General features: G+C 57.3%; 5 protein-coding genes across 5 annotated transcripts; 1 reads left to right on the top strand and 4 right to left on the bottom strand.

The window, feature by feature from the left end:
* Positions 1-710: 710 nt before the first annotated feature.
* L226DRAFT_33996 (uncharacterized protein) lies at positions 711-2,088 on the top strand. The gene is made up of 4 exons (XM_067674067.1): positions 711-1,304; positions 1,360-1,416; positions 1,468-1,715; positions 1,772-2,088. Exons 1-4 carry the CDS (start codon positions 827-829, stop codon positions 2,039-2,041), a joined length of 1,053 nt encoding a protein of 350 aa, XP_067543252.1. The 5' UTR covers positions 711-826; the 3' UTR covers positions 2,042-2,088.
* On the bottom strand, positions 1,997-3,780 carry L226DRAFT_528814 (t-SNARE). Its single transcript, XM_067679466.1, has 7 exons — positions 3,328-3,780; positions 3,232-3,278; positions 2,962-3,174; positions 2,828-2,903; positions 2,569-2,774; positions 2,256-2,507; positions 1,997-2,199 (listed from the first exon to the last, which is right to left on the bottom strand). The coding sequence occupies exons 1-7, from the start codon at positions 3,539-3,541 to the stop codon at positions 2,173-2,175; spliced, it is 1,035 nt and encodes a 344-aa protein (XP_067543251.1). The 5' UTR covers positions 3,542-3,780; the 3' UTR covers positions 1,997-2,172.
* Positions 3,781-8,287: 4,507 nt separating this feature from the next.
* Positions 8,288-9,672, bottom strand: L226DRAFT_541825 (uncharacterized protein; the record flags this gene model as incomplete). Its single annotated transcript, XM_067682090.1, has 3 exons — positions 8,288-8,352; positions 8,520-9,305; positions 9,354-9,672. 3 exons carry the CDS (start codon positions 9,670-9,672, stop codon positions 8,288-8,290), a joined length of 1,170 nt encoding a protein of 389 aa, XP_067543250.1.
* An 833-nt stretch (positions 9,673-10,505) lies between these two features.
* On the bottom strand, positions 10,506-11,064 carry L226DRAFT_565231 (uncharacterized protein; the record flags this gene model as incomplete). The annotated part of the gene is made up of 2 exons (XM_067683773.1): positions 10,506-10,789; positions 10,833-11,064. The coding sequence occupies 2 exons, from the start codon at positions 11,062-11,064 to the stop codon at positions 10,506-10,508; spliced, it is 516 nt and encodes a 171-aa protein (XP_067543249.1).
* Positions 11,065-11,530: 466 nt separating this feature from the next.
* On the bottom strand, positions 11,531-13,170 carry L226DRAFT_607766 (uncharacterized protein; the record flags this gene model as incomplete). Its single annotated transcript, XM_067685854.1, has 2 exons — positions 11,736-13,170; positions 11,531-11,667 (listed from the first exon to the last, which is right to left on the bottom strand). The coding sequence occupies exons 1-2, from the start codon at positions 12,931-12,933 to the stop codon at positions 11,531-11,533; spliced, it is 1,335 nt and encodes a 444-aa protein (XP_067543248.1). The 5' UTR covers positions 12,934-13,170.
* Between the last annotated feature and the right edge of the window lie 159 nt (positions 13,171-13,329).

Raw genomic sequence — 13,329 nt, 5'->3', positions numbered from 1 at the left:
GGCTCTTGGGTGGGTGACAAGTGTCGAGGCGATGGGACGTGAGGTCGCGAGGTCGCGAGGGCAAGACACAGGTGCGGGGCCTCAGGGAAGAATGATAAGGAAGAGTGGCGGCCATGTTGATAGAAGTCGGTTCAGGCGTAAAGGCGCGAAGTACTAGACAGAGATGAAGAATTCTATTTTATGCTACTAAGAAAGCCTAGCCAGAGAGGCATCTGCGACGAGCCAAGAGTTGACGGTAGAGTATGGCGGTGCGAAAGCAAGTCATCGAACAGGCGCGGCCGCTCCGGGACGGTCGACACCAGCGCCAATGGTTGCTCAGAGGCATCACGAGACAAGCTGCATTCGCTATAGTATAATTAATAGTATCTAGCTACAACGTACACGCAGACGCACATCCTGCGCACGACTCTAAACGGTGCCCCGACAGCCTCTCAGACCGCCCCAGGTGCCCAGGACCCCTCGGACATCCATCCCGAGACCACGCGAGGTCATCTCCGGTCCTCTCTGTTTATCTCTGACATACCTCCCGACAGACCCTCCTCACGCAGTGACTCGCAGAAAGGGCCTGCCCGCCGGGACCATCGGCGCGCCTAAGTTGTGAAGACGAGATCACGTGTACGCGACGCCCTTGTGGCGGCGTCGCCGCAAGTTTTGCTCCTCGATCACTGCCGCGTCCTCCGTCTGTATTCTGGAGCCTCTTCATCTGCATACACCACTCTCGTCACTCTATCGACCAAGCTGACGCACTAGAAGCCCAGCGCTGCGCTCGAACCTCGAGGCGCGCCCCGCATACACATATACACCACCACCTCGCCCCCCACGCAGCATGAGCTCCTCAGCTGCTCAGAAACTCACCAAGAAGCAGAAGAAGGCGCTCGCGTTCCGCGAACGCAAGGGCAAAGGCAAGGGCAAACCGACGAGCTTCGATGAGCTGGACAACGACGTTCCTGTTGCGGAGGACCAGGATCTTGCTGAGGCTGAGCTGGACGCGGAAGCTGCTGCTGTGGAAGCTCCGAAGGGACGCGCGAAGGCAGGCGCGCAGGGTGCGGACGGCGTGGGCGAGGGTGCTGCTGAGGGCGCGGGGAAGGCGAAGGGGAGCGGGAAGAAGCGGAAACGTGGGGAGGAGGATGAGGGCGGGGACAGGGATGGGACTCAGCGGAAAGAAGGGGGCGCGCACAAGCAGGCGAAGAAGAAGCGGAAGGGTGTGGACGGTGCTGTAGAGGTGGACGGCGAGGAGGAGGCTGAAGAGGGTGGAAGCAAGAAGGAGAAGGGGCAGCAGAAGCAGCGGTATATTCTGTTCGTCGGTGAGTCGCTAGTGTTTCTACATATCACTCGGGGTATTCTGACATCGCTCCTCAGGTAACTTGAAGTATACGACGACGAAAGAGGCGGTTGAGCAGCACTTCGCGAAATGCGGTATGTCCTCCCACTACGTTTTACGTTTTCCCCGCCCTCATCCCACTGCAGATCCTCCTCCAACAGTACGACTCATGACCCCGAAGCCTTCAGCAACGTCAAAATCCACCACCAAATCAAAAGGGTTCGCGTTCGTCGAGTTTTCACACAAGAATGCTCTACAGCAGGGTCTCAAGTTGCACCAGTCTGAGCTGGATGGGCGGAAGATAAACGTGGAGCTCACAGCAGGAGGCGGCGGGAAGAGCGAAGCGCGGCTGGAGAAGGTCAAGAAGCGCAACAAGGAGCTTCACGATCAACGGGTGCGTTCACAACCTGCTGGAGTATCGCTGGCGCATCTGACTTATTCGTCTCGCAGAAAAAGCAAGTAATGAAGCGCACTTCGGGGAAGAAGAAGACAGGAGAGGAAGGCGCGCAGGACGACGATGTCCAGATGGATCGACCACAACGATACTCTGCAACGTCGGGCGTAGAGCTGGTGCCGTTGAAAAAGCGGACCTGGTCAATACCGGAGGCGGATGATGTTGATGAAGAGGGCAGGCCTGCCAAGAAGAGAGGCAGCAAGAAGGGGAAGAGTCGACCGCCTAAACCGCTGGGCACCGGTGTCAATGCTATTCCTGTGGGTTAGCCTGGCGATCTCAGGCATCTTCTACGCGTTTGGTTTTCGCATGTTCTCGGGGATATATTGGATGCTCTAATCCTAGAAGTCCATAGTAGTCCTATTAACCGAACGTAAACATAAGGCGCTCCAGCCGAAGATCATGAGACCAGGATAAAGATGAGGAACTGCAACAGGGTTTGGTGAGCCCGGCGTGCGGCCTAGAAGCAAGACGACGACTTACGAAGACGATGAGTACGCCGAACACCTTCAGCATGAGCCAGCGGTTGCTCGAGATGCTGGCATAGTACTTCAGCAGTTCTCGTTGCGCGCCACTGACATTCGACGCTATGTCGACGGTATCGGCGTCGATGCGCTGCACGGTTTCCCGCTGCTCTGCTACCATCTGCGCGAGTTGTGTAAAGATCTGGCCGAGCTCCGCAATAGTCGATTCGATAGACTCGATAGCTGTTGACCGGGACTGGATGTAGCTGTCCTGTAGGCGGAACAATAGACAGTCAGTATCGCGCTCGGTGTGATGAGCATGACAGACGCACCTGTTGCTCCACCAGCTGCATCTGCATGAACGCATCACCATTGTGTGCGGCGGTACCCTCCTCTGCGGCGCCGAGGTCAAGAGCGAGGATGTCCCCGTTCTGTGGCGTCGCGCGCCCCTTGCCCTTCGAGTCGAACCGAGACGCGCCGAAGGTACTCCCATCGCCCATTGGGTCTTGGCGCTGGGCATTCCCATACAACAGCGAACCTTGTGGCGCTATCAGGACGTGCGGGGGAAGATGAGATACGTGGACGGCTTACTTGGCGGGGCCTGGCTAGCAGCCGATGACGTGGAGTGCATGAACTGCTCGGTGCGGTCCTTGGACTCCTTCATGTTCTGCGAGCAGCAAGGACGCTCAAAAGCGAGTAACGCGAGATAACTGGAAGCGACGCACCTGTGTCCGGATCTCCAACACGTCCTTGAAGGACATGCTAGTGTCAGCGAGCTTGCTCTGCAGCAACATAACGACGTTATGGTTGTGCTCCTCAAGCTGCTTGCCCTCGGGGGACTTGGAGTTCTGCGCTTTGCGCTCCTTGACATATGCCTGCAGTTGGGCAATCTGCTTGTTGATACCAGCAATGTCTTGTTTGATAATGTAGGTGAGTTCCTGAAGAAACAGGTTGGGTTCGGAGTTGGGTTCGGAGGTGTATGAAAGGGTACGCACGCTAATCTCAACCGGCCTGTCATCGAACAGTGTTTTCCGCTTCGCGACTAGAACGCCGTGAGTACCGCTCGAGAGAAGACGGACAATGATACTCACGTTGTGCCAGCTTGCCCAACTTCACCGTCGTAGAACTGATATCCTTCCCAATAGCAGAGGCCATCCTCGTGAACTCCGACTTGCTTCCTCCTGCTTTTCCATTCGGCTGCAACAGCCGTTGCTTCTGCTCTGCACCTCTCGCGGGGAAGGAGGACCGGTTGCGTATCGACTCTACGCACGCGCGGAACTCGTTTGTGCGGTCTTGGACGGGCATTGTTAGGTGAGGGAATAAGGATACGGGTAGATGTGGGAAGGGAGCGAAAGGAGTGACGTGGAGAAGGGGTAACGCAGATTAGACGGGGGACGACGCCAGTTGGCCTTTGGGGAGAACGAGCTCAGCGGCGAGCGAGACTAGCACTGCACTCACGTTGGCGCGCAGCGGAACATTGTGACGCCGGTAGGCTTCACACGGTTAGAGCGCTCGGCAGGAGACAGGTTAAAGGACTGCGTTTCTGCTCGGAGTACGCTAGGGTACAGAGTACACGAACGACGCTTTTATGTACCAGGCAGGAGGACAGCACCGGTGACGAATGAGTAGCGAATTATAAAGGATGCCTAAGCTAGGAAGGAAGCTGAATGAGCGTCGAGCCTGGAGAGGCGCGTGATGACAGAAATATAGGTAAGCGTACAGTAGGGGAAAACGATAAAGCGAAAGGTCTAGAACGAGTCCGGGAAAGCGGAAGGGAGGAGGAGGTTAGCGAGCGTTACATACGCCCTCCGAAGGTTGAGAGCGAGGATGAAGGGATGAAGGGCGAGAGAACAACCTTCCCAATCCGGAAATCGAAGCAGCGCCTGCGCTTAACCTCCTACTTGCGGCCAGCAGGCTTCTTGCCCTTGCCCTCCGCCGTCTTCTTCTTCTTCTTCTCCCCAGTAACCACCTCTTCGTCGGACGAATACTCGATCAACTCCATCGGCATCTCGCCCTCCGGCTCAACACGTCCAGGAGCATCGGCGCCGTTGAAGGACCCGGAGGACCCCGACCCGCTAGCAACAGGAGCGACAGCGACCGTCTGCCCAGCGACCGCGACGCGCCCGACGGTCTGCAACTTCTGGCCGGTCCCCGTAGCGTCCGCGGAGCGGTAAGCCTCGCGCTTCCTCTTCCGCTCCTCCGCGCGCTGCGCCATGGCTGCGCCGCGGCGCTCCTGGAAACGCGCTTCGCGCTCCGCCGACGCCCACAACATGCGGTTGATGGTGTCGGTCTGGTAGGCCGTGAACTGGGGCGCGGGAGCAGGAGCAGGAGCAGGAGCAGGAGCAGGGGCTGGAGCTGGAGCTGGAGCTGGAGCTAGGGTGTCGAGGACGTCGTCGGGAATGGCGGCTCCGTGGACCGTGACGGTACGAGTGGTCACGTCGTACGTGGAGAAGAGGAACTGATTCTGATTGTCCAGGTTCCACCCGTCGACGAAGGCCGAATAACCCCCCGGGATGGTGCGTACGTCGGCGTTGGGTCCGAGGTTCCGGAGGAGAAGGTCGAACGAACGGTAGAGGCGAAACTGCTCGTAAGTGAACTCGTGTCTCACCCCGTCGGCGTCGATGATGGTGATGTAGGGTGTTTCCAGGTCGAGGAAGGCGTGAGCGAACGTCATGGTGAAGGGAACGAGGACGAGGACGAGGACGAGGACGATGATGAGGGCGAGGGTGAGGAGGAAGATGAGGATGAGGGTGAGTGAGGGGCTCGAGGAGGTCCCACAGCGGGTGAGTCCGGTCTGGGGCACTAGGAGCTGAGGTCGGCACTGACCTCTTCTTCCTTCTTATAGCACGCCGCCGCCCCATCCGGGGCTCGACGTTCCCGAGGAAGATTTGTGGGTCCGACGGTGGCGTGCCTCGACCCTCGACCAGGTCGGCCACATCGTTGACCCCCAACGCATCAAAGTACGCGCTCAAGACCCCTAGGTGCTGCACGGCAGCATACGGAACCCAGGTGCGATCCCCTGATTTCCATACCGCCTCGAAAATCGCATCTTCACCTTTGCCGCGGTGGCTGACAATTTTGTCAATAGCCCATTCGTTGTCCAAGTCCTCCAACTCCGCAATTTGACTATCAAGACGTCCGGGAAACAGTCGGTCGTCGTTCGGTTGGTGCACACGCAACAGCGACGCATGGAACGTCGCATGGATCCCTCGACGTCGCAGATTACCCGGCAAGTCCAACCGGTACGAATTATTCCCGTAATCCGTTAGTATTTTGTAGGGTCCAATGTACTTAGGCATGAGCTTGCGCGCATATCCCTTAGGCAATGACATATTTTTAGTTGATACATAAACCAAGTCGCCTGCCTCAAAGGGCGCCGGACGGCGTCGTCGATTCGCATCTCGCGTCTGCTTGACGCGCGCTGCTAGAATAGAATCATGTGCTGACATTATAGCGTTTTTAACTTTTTGCACATAGGCACGAACACCCGGATATTCGTCAGTCCCGGCGGAGTCCCAGATCATGGCGCGGGGCATGCGCCCTGTATTCAGGAAGAACGGAGCGAACCCGGTGCTCTCCGACCTAGCTAAGTTGATTGCAAACTCGATGGCCGGCAATTTACTGACCCAGTCTCGTTGATTAGGTCCAATGCACTGGCGCAGCATCTGACCAATAGTGCGGTTTGCTCGCTCTGTTGAGCCGTCAGATTCAGGGTGGTAAGCACTTGACATGCGCAGCTCGACACCGATCAGTTTATTGAGGTGAGTCCAGAACAAGCTCGTAAACAGTACGTCCCGATCACTGACGATCGCCTTAGGAAGCCCATGGTGCTTGTACACTTCGGAAAACAGGAGCTCCGCGACCTCCGGAGCCTTGTAGTTCTGTCGGCTCGGTACCAGGTGCACCATACCGGTGAGTAAGTCTATGATCACCGTGATTTCGTCGAACTGACCGTCTCGATTGCTCGATTCCGGGAGTGGACCCATGAAGTCCACTCCAATCACTTCCCAGGGTTTAGAGGGTACGGACAACGGGTTTAACAGTCCGTACGGCTTCTGATTGCTAGGTTTACTACGTTTACAGGTCATACAAGAATCGCAGTATGCCTGCACGTCGGCGGCCATGGACTTCCACCACAGGTGATCACGCAGCAAACACAACGTCCGGTGTGCGCCCAGGTGAGCCAATAGCGAGTGCGCGTGCCTGATGACGATCTCACGAGCACTCCGGCCGCCAACGAGGACCTTAGGTATGCATAGTAACCGCTTCTGCGCGTCGCGAATGAAAACTAACTCGTCTTCCACGGTGAAATTCTTATATTGCTTAGGTTGACTGAGTATCAACGCGAAGAATGGGTCCTCGCCATAGCGACCCTTCAGGACTGTAAGTAAGTCCAAGCCTTCCGTGTTCTCAGACAGGTAGTTCAAGAACTGACTTTCCTGTTCTCTAGGTGGGTCTACTGGCTTGTATTCACTAGGTAAGACTACAGGATCTATCTGGGAGACCTGTGCTGACATATCTGCGGGATTCCCGCCCTCCTGTCGCTCACCACGCGGACCGTGGAGAACGACACGATGTATCCGCTTGGCGAACTCCCGCGCGGTCTCAGCTCGACCGGTGTCAGCTGGTTCCACCGGCTGACGTCCACGGCGGCGCATAATCGCCGGCTCGCCCGACTGGGCGATCGCATGAGGATCAGCAAGGGAAGCCGCCGTGGGAGGCAGGGCAGTGGGCATGGGAGCCGCCTGCCTCGCGTTTCCAACCGCCACGTCGCCCCCTGCCTCAGCAAGAGCTCCTCCCGCAACTCCCTCGACAGGATGAACAATGCCATCCCGCCCTCCAGCCAGTGCGCCGCGACCGCGACCTCGACCTGACCCACGACCGCGAACAGCCTGGGGAGGAACCTCCGGGCGAGGCTTACGAGGCCGTAGAACACGGCCGCCCAATGCAACGCCAGCGGGCCCGGCCACAGGAGCTACGCCGGTAGAAGGTGCGTCCCCCTCCGCTACTATCCACGCTTCCGGGTCCGCGGTGACTGGGTACGAGATCGCACAGCAAGACAAGGCCCGGGAGAAGTCCCCGTCCTCGTCGAAAGACGTGTATTCGGACGGGGCGCGAACCGTCCCCGGACGATCGTTATTGTAGAGGCGCGACAACGCGTCCGCCAGGACGTTCTCAACGCCGGGTACGTACTCAATTTCAAAGTCGAACTCAGCGATAGTTTCTAACCATCGTGCCTGCCGCCCCGACAGATTGCGCTGCCTCAACAGGTGTATTAAGCCTTTATGATCCGTCACCCAGGTAAAGTGACATCCAAGTAAGACATCTCGATGGCGTCGCATTGATTCTATGCCCGCTAACATTTCGATCTCATGCACAGGATAATTCGTCTGCGCCCGGGACAGCTTCGCGGAGAAGAACGCAGCAACTCGAGCCCGCCGGAAGTCCTCACCCTGCGAAATCACTCCCGCAATCCCAGCCTGAGAACCGTCCGTCACGAGCCATATACGAGGTGCGTCCTTGCGATAGTCTAACGGCACCCGATGATGCTCGCGATGCGCCTGCAACAGCCGCTTGATCTCGTCGAAGGCACGCTGGTGAGTGACCTCCCACGAAAAGGTCGAGTCCGACCCAGTCATGGAGCTGAGCACTCCCATAGGAATCCGCACCGTTGCGACGTCGTCCGCGAGGTAACCGACAGATCCTAGGAAGCCCCGAAGGAGCTCCTTGCTCGTCGGGGTCTTCCAATTCAAGACACAATCCACCTTATCCGGGTCCATGCGAATGCCCTCGTCATCGACGATGCGGCCCAAGATCTTCATTTCGGCGCACAAAAACTTCAGCTTCGTCGCACTCAGGTAAAGCTGCTCTTTCTTCAGGATGTCTATCACCAGTTTGACGTGACTAATGTGCTCGGCCAGGGTGTCAGAATAGATGGCGATATCGTCAAGATAGACATCAAGGAACACGCCGATGTACGGCGCGAAGATGTGATTCATCAAAGATTGGTACGTAGCTACAGCGTTACAATCCCCCTGCTGCAACACTAAGCTAACCATGTTCCCATCCGGGGTCATCATCGCCGTGCGCGGGACGTGCGAGGGCTCGATTCGGATCTGTTCGTAGGCATCCTTTCCGTCGATCAAGGACCGGTACGGTTTGCGCGTGATGCGCCGCAAGATGCCCTCCATGTCCGGTAAGGGCGACGTCACTTTGTGAGTGTTAGCGTTGCGCTCACGCAAGTCGCATACCACGCGCAGCCGCGGTGGAATTCCATTCTTACCGGTACCCGGCTTCGTTAACAGGAGCATGGGCGAGGTGTTCCTCGCGTTGGACATCCTCCAACGACCCGACTTCAGGTAAGCATCTCGCTTCTCGATCCACAGCGGTCGCAGCGCGTCCGGGCACTTAGACGGCCGCCAGTGATAAATTTTTGACTCGTCCTTCAGCGGAATGGTATGGTTGATCGCGCGGAGAGGCGGCAGCGGTGAGTCACTCGCCTCCTGACAAATGGACTCAGCATACTGACGCAGTTCCCGCCGCGCTACCTCCAGGTGGTCCTCAAACAGCTCCGCTGCGCAAGACTCGAGCATCCTCACTTGCTTACCAGCGATAGGTAAGCTCTTCACACTCCCCACTACGACCTTCGTGGGGTTCATGCTGAGGTGCATCTGATGCTGATATATAAATGGTGTCCCTAGGATTATATCATAATTCATAACCGCGACGTCAAAATATCGCCGCTCGCGGATTTCCTGGTAAGTAATCTCAGCTATGCAACCATAGCTAATTTTCGCGCGTGAGCCTTTCACCGCTAGGTTCAAGGGGATTTGTTTTGCTAACGGAAACACCTTTAGGCCCAGGTCCCGAGCAAAAGTCGGCGTGATGAAGTCCGACAAGGAACCGGTGTCAAGCAAGGTACGTGCCTCCTTGCCTAGGATCCAAGAGGACACAATAATGGGCTTAGGAACTACGCGCGCAAAGTCGCGCGGTTCAGAAGCGTTTCGCTCAATGATAAGTGGAGGATCTGTTTTCGTTTTGCTGCGTTTCATGCTGACTGCATTGATTTCTAGCTCAGTACAATTCAAGAGCTCAACGGCCTCCGGAACCAAGTCACCGTCCTCCGCAAAGAGGTCAGCCAGCTCGCCATTCAGGTCAGCAAGCTCGAAGGCCCGATCCTGAAGAGGCATCCGCTCGAGGTGAGCTCTCCTCGCGGCATGCGCGTACCAGTCTCGGAAATCAAAGTATGTATTGCTTTCGAGCCGTCCGCTCGGAATACTGACTGACAGAGCCAAATAGTCGTCGAGTACCTCGACGACATCACAGTACTGGAAGCACCGAAAGCGCGACGTTTCGCCGCCTACTGCCTGGCCAGCCGGGTGGGGCAGTGCGTCGTTCAGACGCTCCTCCAGGACCTCGGCCAGCACGTCACCCATGAGAACGGACACGCCCTCCAAGACCGCGGGGTCATCAGGGCCGAGACGCGCTCGCAACTCAAGACGGTACCAAGCCGGTATGTCGAACATAGGATCTCGTAAGGCTTCAGTACTAATGTACATTTCCAGGTCCAAGGCGGTGTTCTCGACGACGTACAAGTCGTCGGACACCTGCTGGACCAGGAAGAACTCGTGCTCAAGAGAAGTGCTACCACCGTTCCAGAAGGGTCGGCACTGATTCAGCACCGTAGCAGCGCGTTGTTCATAGGGATTACCCCATGCGTACCCAGGATTCCCTTCCGCACGCGTCCGCGGTAAGTCAATCTCGTCCAAACCGTCAGAACAACTTCTGATTTCATCATCTACTACAGGTACAGGAGAATCCCCCGAAGGCTCGGACGAGTCTTCCGAGCCTCCGTCGCATGGACTAGGTAAGTCCTCCGACACCGTCGAATCGCTAACTGACTGTAGGTCAGGCATGGAGTCATCGTCGTTCAGACAGGCGGCACCGGGGCCGTCCACAAACGACGAACATTCCACAGGATCCGTCAGTACGAGATCGCTACAGATAGAATCCCAAGGTAAGCAGTAGAAACCCGGGATGTCTTCCTGCATACCCGCCAGCTCTATTGAGTGGGACTCGAGCTCACCGATCGTTTCTGTAGCTTCAGCAAGCCCTCGAAGGTTCTCAACGTTCGCAAAGTCCAATTCAATATTATTGGACTCGATACCAGGAGGCCCACCGCGACGATTCGAGCGAACCTGCGCACCTCGAGGACAGTTGCGAGACATGTGCCCTGTCTCGCGACAAATGAAGCACTTCCCGGCCGCCATCAACTCTTCTCGCTCGCGCTGCGAGAGCTGAGGCCTGCCCGAAGGCTGATCACGCTGAGTGCCCCGCCCGTTGTCGCCGCGGTTATCAGACTGACGTCCTTTACCGTTCCGCGCAGGTCTGTCATTCTTTCCGCGAGCGTCGCGGCGCTGGGCGAACTTCCTCTCCGCCCGCCCTCCAGACCGCCGATCGCTACGCTGTTCTCGACGTCCAGAGGGACCTCCGGAGCCTTGGCTGGGCCCTGGAGTAGTGTCTTGTCTTTCACGCTGACCGCTTCCACGGTTACTGTTCTGGTGAGTACGCGGCCCACGACCATCCAGAGCTTCACGAGCTAATTCAATGACTTGTGCCCGTGCCTTGACGTCTTCGTACGGGCTTTTCAGATTCATCATTTGCTTCCAGAGCTCGCTCTGGATGTACTTGTCAAGACCGAACCAGAAGGCATCCACACGCTCTTCATTGCGGTCCATACCGAGGACCAAAAACAGGTTCTCGAGCTCATAGACGTACGTCTGCACGCTGCGTCCTTGTTGCCGCGTGTTCCGTAGTCGCTCACGCATCTGTTGCCGAAAATTGATAGGGAAGCAATAATTGAACAGGCCCACAAGAATGTCCTTGAAAGAATAAGTCTTCGGATTTCTAGATACAGTATTAACATAATACTCATGAGCTCGTCCCGTCAGGAACCGCGACACAATGCTGGCCTGCCGCCGAGGCCGCACACGATACCCTTGCAAGTAATCCCTCATCTGGCTAATAAACCGATGGAAAACAGTCAGGTCCGCCCGCCCGGAGTAAGGCTCAGGATCGACCGGACGCAAAACTGGCACCTTGTGCTTTGAAGCACGATGTTTCTTAGACCGTCGCCGCTTCGAACCGCGGCGACGCTTGTGACTTTTCTTATGGCGACGACCGCTCGATGACGAGCTCGAGCTGCTCGAAGACCCGGAAGACGAGCTGTCCGACTCGTCTGAAGAATCCGATCCATCCGAGCTACTGGACGACGAGCTCGAAGAGGATGAAGAGTCAGATCCGGGCGACGAAGACCTCGACGAGCTCGAAGAGCCCGAAGAGCTCGAGCTCGAACTGCTCGACGGCGGCCCTCCTGACAGCCCGCGCAGCGTCCGTCCGATGAAGCTTCCGGGTTCCAGCTGGGATATCGGCTGGGGAAACGAGGTACGTGGCCCTCGCCGATCGCTTCTACGTCCTCGCTCCGGGGCGAGGGTCTCACTAACGAACGCTGCCGCCATGCCCTGCGAGGGGTCTGTTGTGCGGCGCGACTTAGTCTGTGTTTTCTTGCGCTTCGTTGTCTTCTTTCTAGCACTCGCCGACAGCTCGGGCTCTCGAGAAGTAGGGATAGATCCATGTATATTAGCAGTAGGTACTACAATAGACACATCTTTGCCCTTCTCTAAAGCCCTGCGTGCGCGAGCCTTCCGAAGCTCGGCGAGCTTACGCTGAGCAGTTTCAAGCTGCCGCGTGAGCTCCAATTCTTCAGGAGTAACGTCCTCCTGCGCTTCACTCTGTCCGCGTCCGGACGAGTCAGTGGCCGTTTCCACCATAGCGCGAGGACGTTTCTTAGCCGTCCTGGCTTGTTCATTAGTTCTACGTTGAATAGAATAATGTTCGAGCTCCCTGCGCTGAGCTTCTGGGTCCAGCTCAGAGGAGTCGAGGTCGGCGGCGCCCCAGTTGCGCGCGTCGACAGCCTTGCCCTTCTCCCAGGTGGAAGGGCCCTCGCCGCGGGATTCAGAGCTCTCGCCCGGGCGGATGTTCTGCATCCTCTTCTGGATGCGGCTGCGTTGTTCTTCGGTAAGAGACTGCTCGGCAGCGTTGACAACGCGCCGTTGTTCTTTATTCAACCTGACCCCAGAGAGCGCGGGGTTCAGGTGAGGCGGTAGGTCGCGAAGCGGCAAGCCATCATGGCTGCGCGCGCGCCGCTTGTGACGACGTACCTTGGTCCATAGACCGCTGGCGGGTTCAGACTCAACGTCCGTGGAGGACGGACGGGGTGCGTAAGGGCGTACAGGGTTTGTATTCTCCTTATCCGACGGGGACAGGGTGCTACTAACTACAGCAGCGCTAGGCTGCGGGGAAGGGGTACACGGATACGCCTCTAGCCCGCTGTGCGAGGCAGAGTCTACTCCGGAACTGCGAGGGTCTGCCTCCTGGTCGCCGAGCGAACCAGGGTCTGCCCCATCGTCAGTACGAACGGCCTGGCTGTACGAGACGCCAGGTCGGACGCGCGAGTCCGAGCGAATGCTCCGGCTCTCTGATACCGCTGTATCGGAGAGCCCGCTGTCGGACAAGGCGTCAGTACTAAGGGGCGAGGGGTTTTGGAACGTACCGGGGAGCGGGGCTAAGCCGCTGTGTGCTCCAGGACGAGGGCCCGAAGCCCGGTTACGCAGGTTGTAGCGTATGTTCGAAGACATGTTGTTGTTTTTCTTGATGGTTGTCGAATACCACAGTTAGATGTAGAGAATAGAGACGAGTCTGTCGCCGAGGAGGAAAGCCGAGTTGATCAGACTCAGGGGGATCCAGTCGACGAGAGACGAAGAGATGAGAGTATGAGTTTAGAGTCGATGTGCTGTCAAAAAAATGTGACGCCGGTAGGCTTCACACGGTTAGAGCGCTCGGCAGGAGACAGGTTAAAGGACTGCGTTTCTGCTCGGAGTACGCTAGGGTACAGAGTACACGAACGACGCTTTTATGTACCAGGCAGGAGGACAGCACCGGTGACGAATGAGTAGCGAATTATAAAGGATGCCTAAGCTAGGAAGGAAGCTGAATGAGCGTCGAGCCTGGAGAGGCGCGTGATGACAGAAATA

The sequence above is a fragment of the Lentinus tigrinus genome (genome assembly GCF_003813185.1).
Source record: "Lentinus tigrinus ALCF2SS1-7 unplaced genomic scaffold L226scaffold_1, whole genome shotgun sequence".
Taxonomy (NCBI): Eukaryota; Fungi; Basidiomycota; class Agaricomycetes; order Polyporales; family Polyporaceae; genus Lentinus; species Lentinus tigrinus.
The sequence above is the reverse complement of the archived record's forward strand: the minus strand, read 5'-3'. Positions and strand labels throughout refer to the sequence as shown.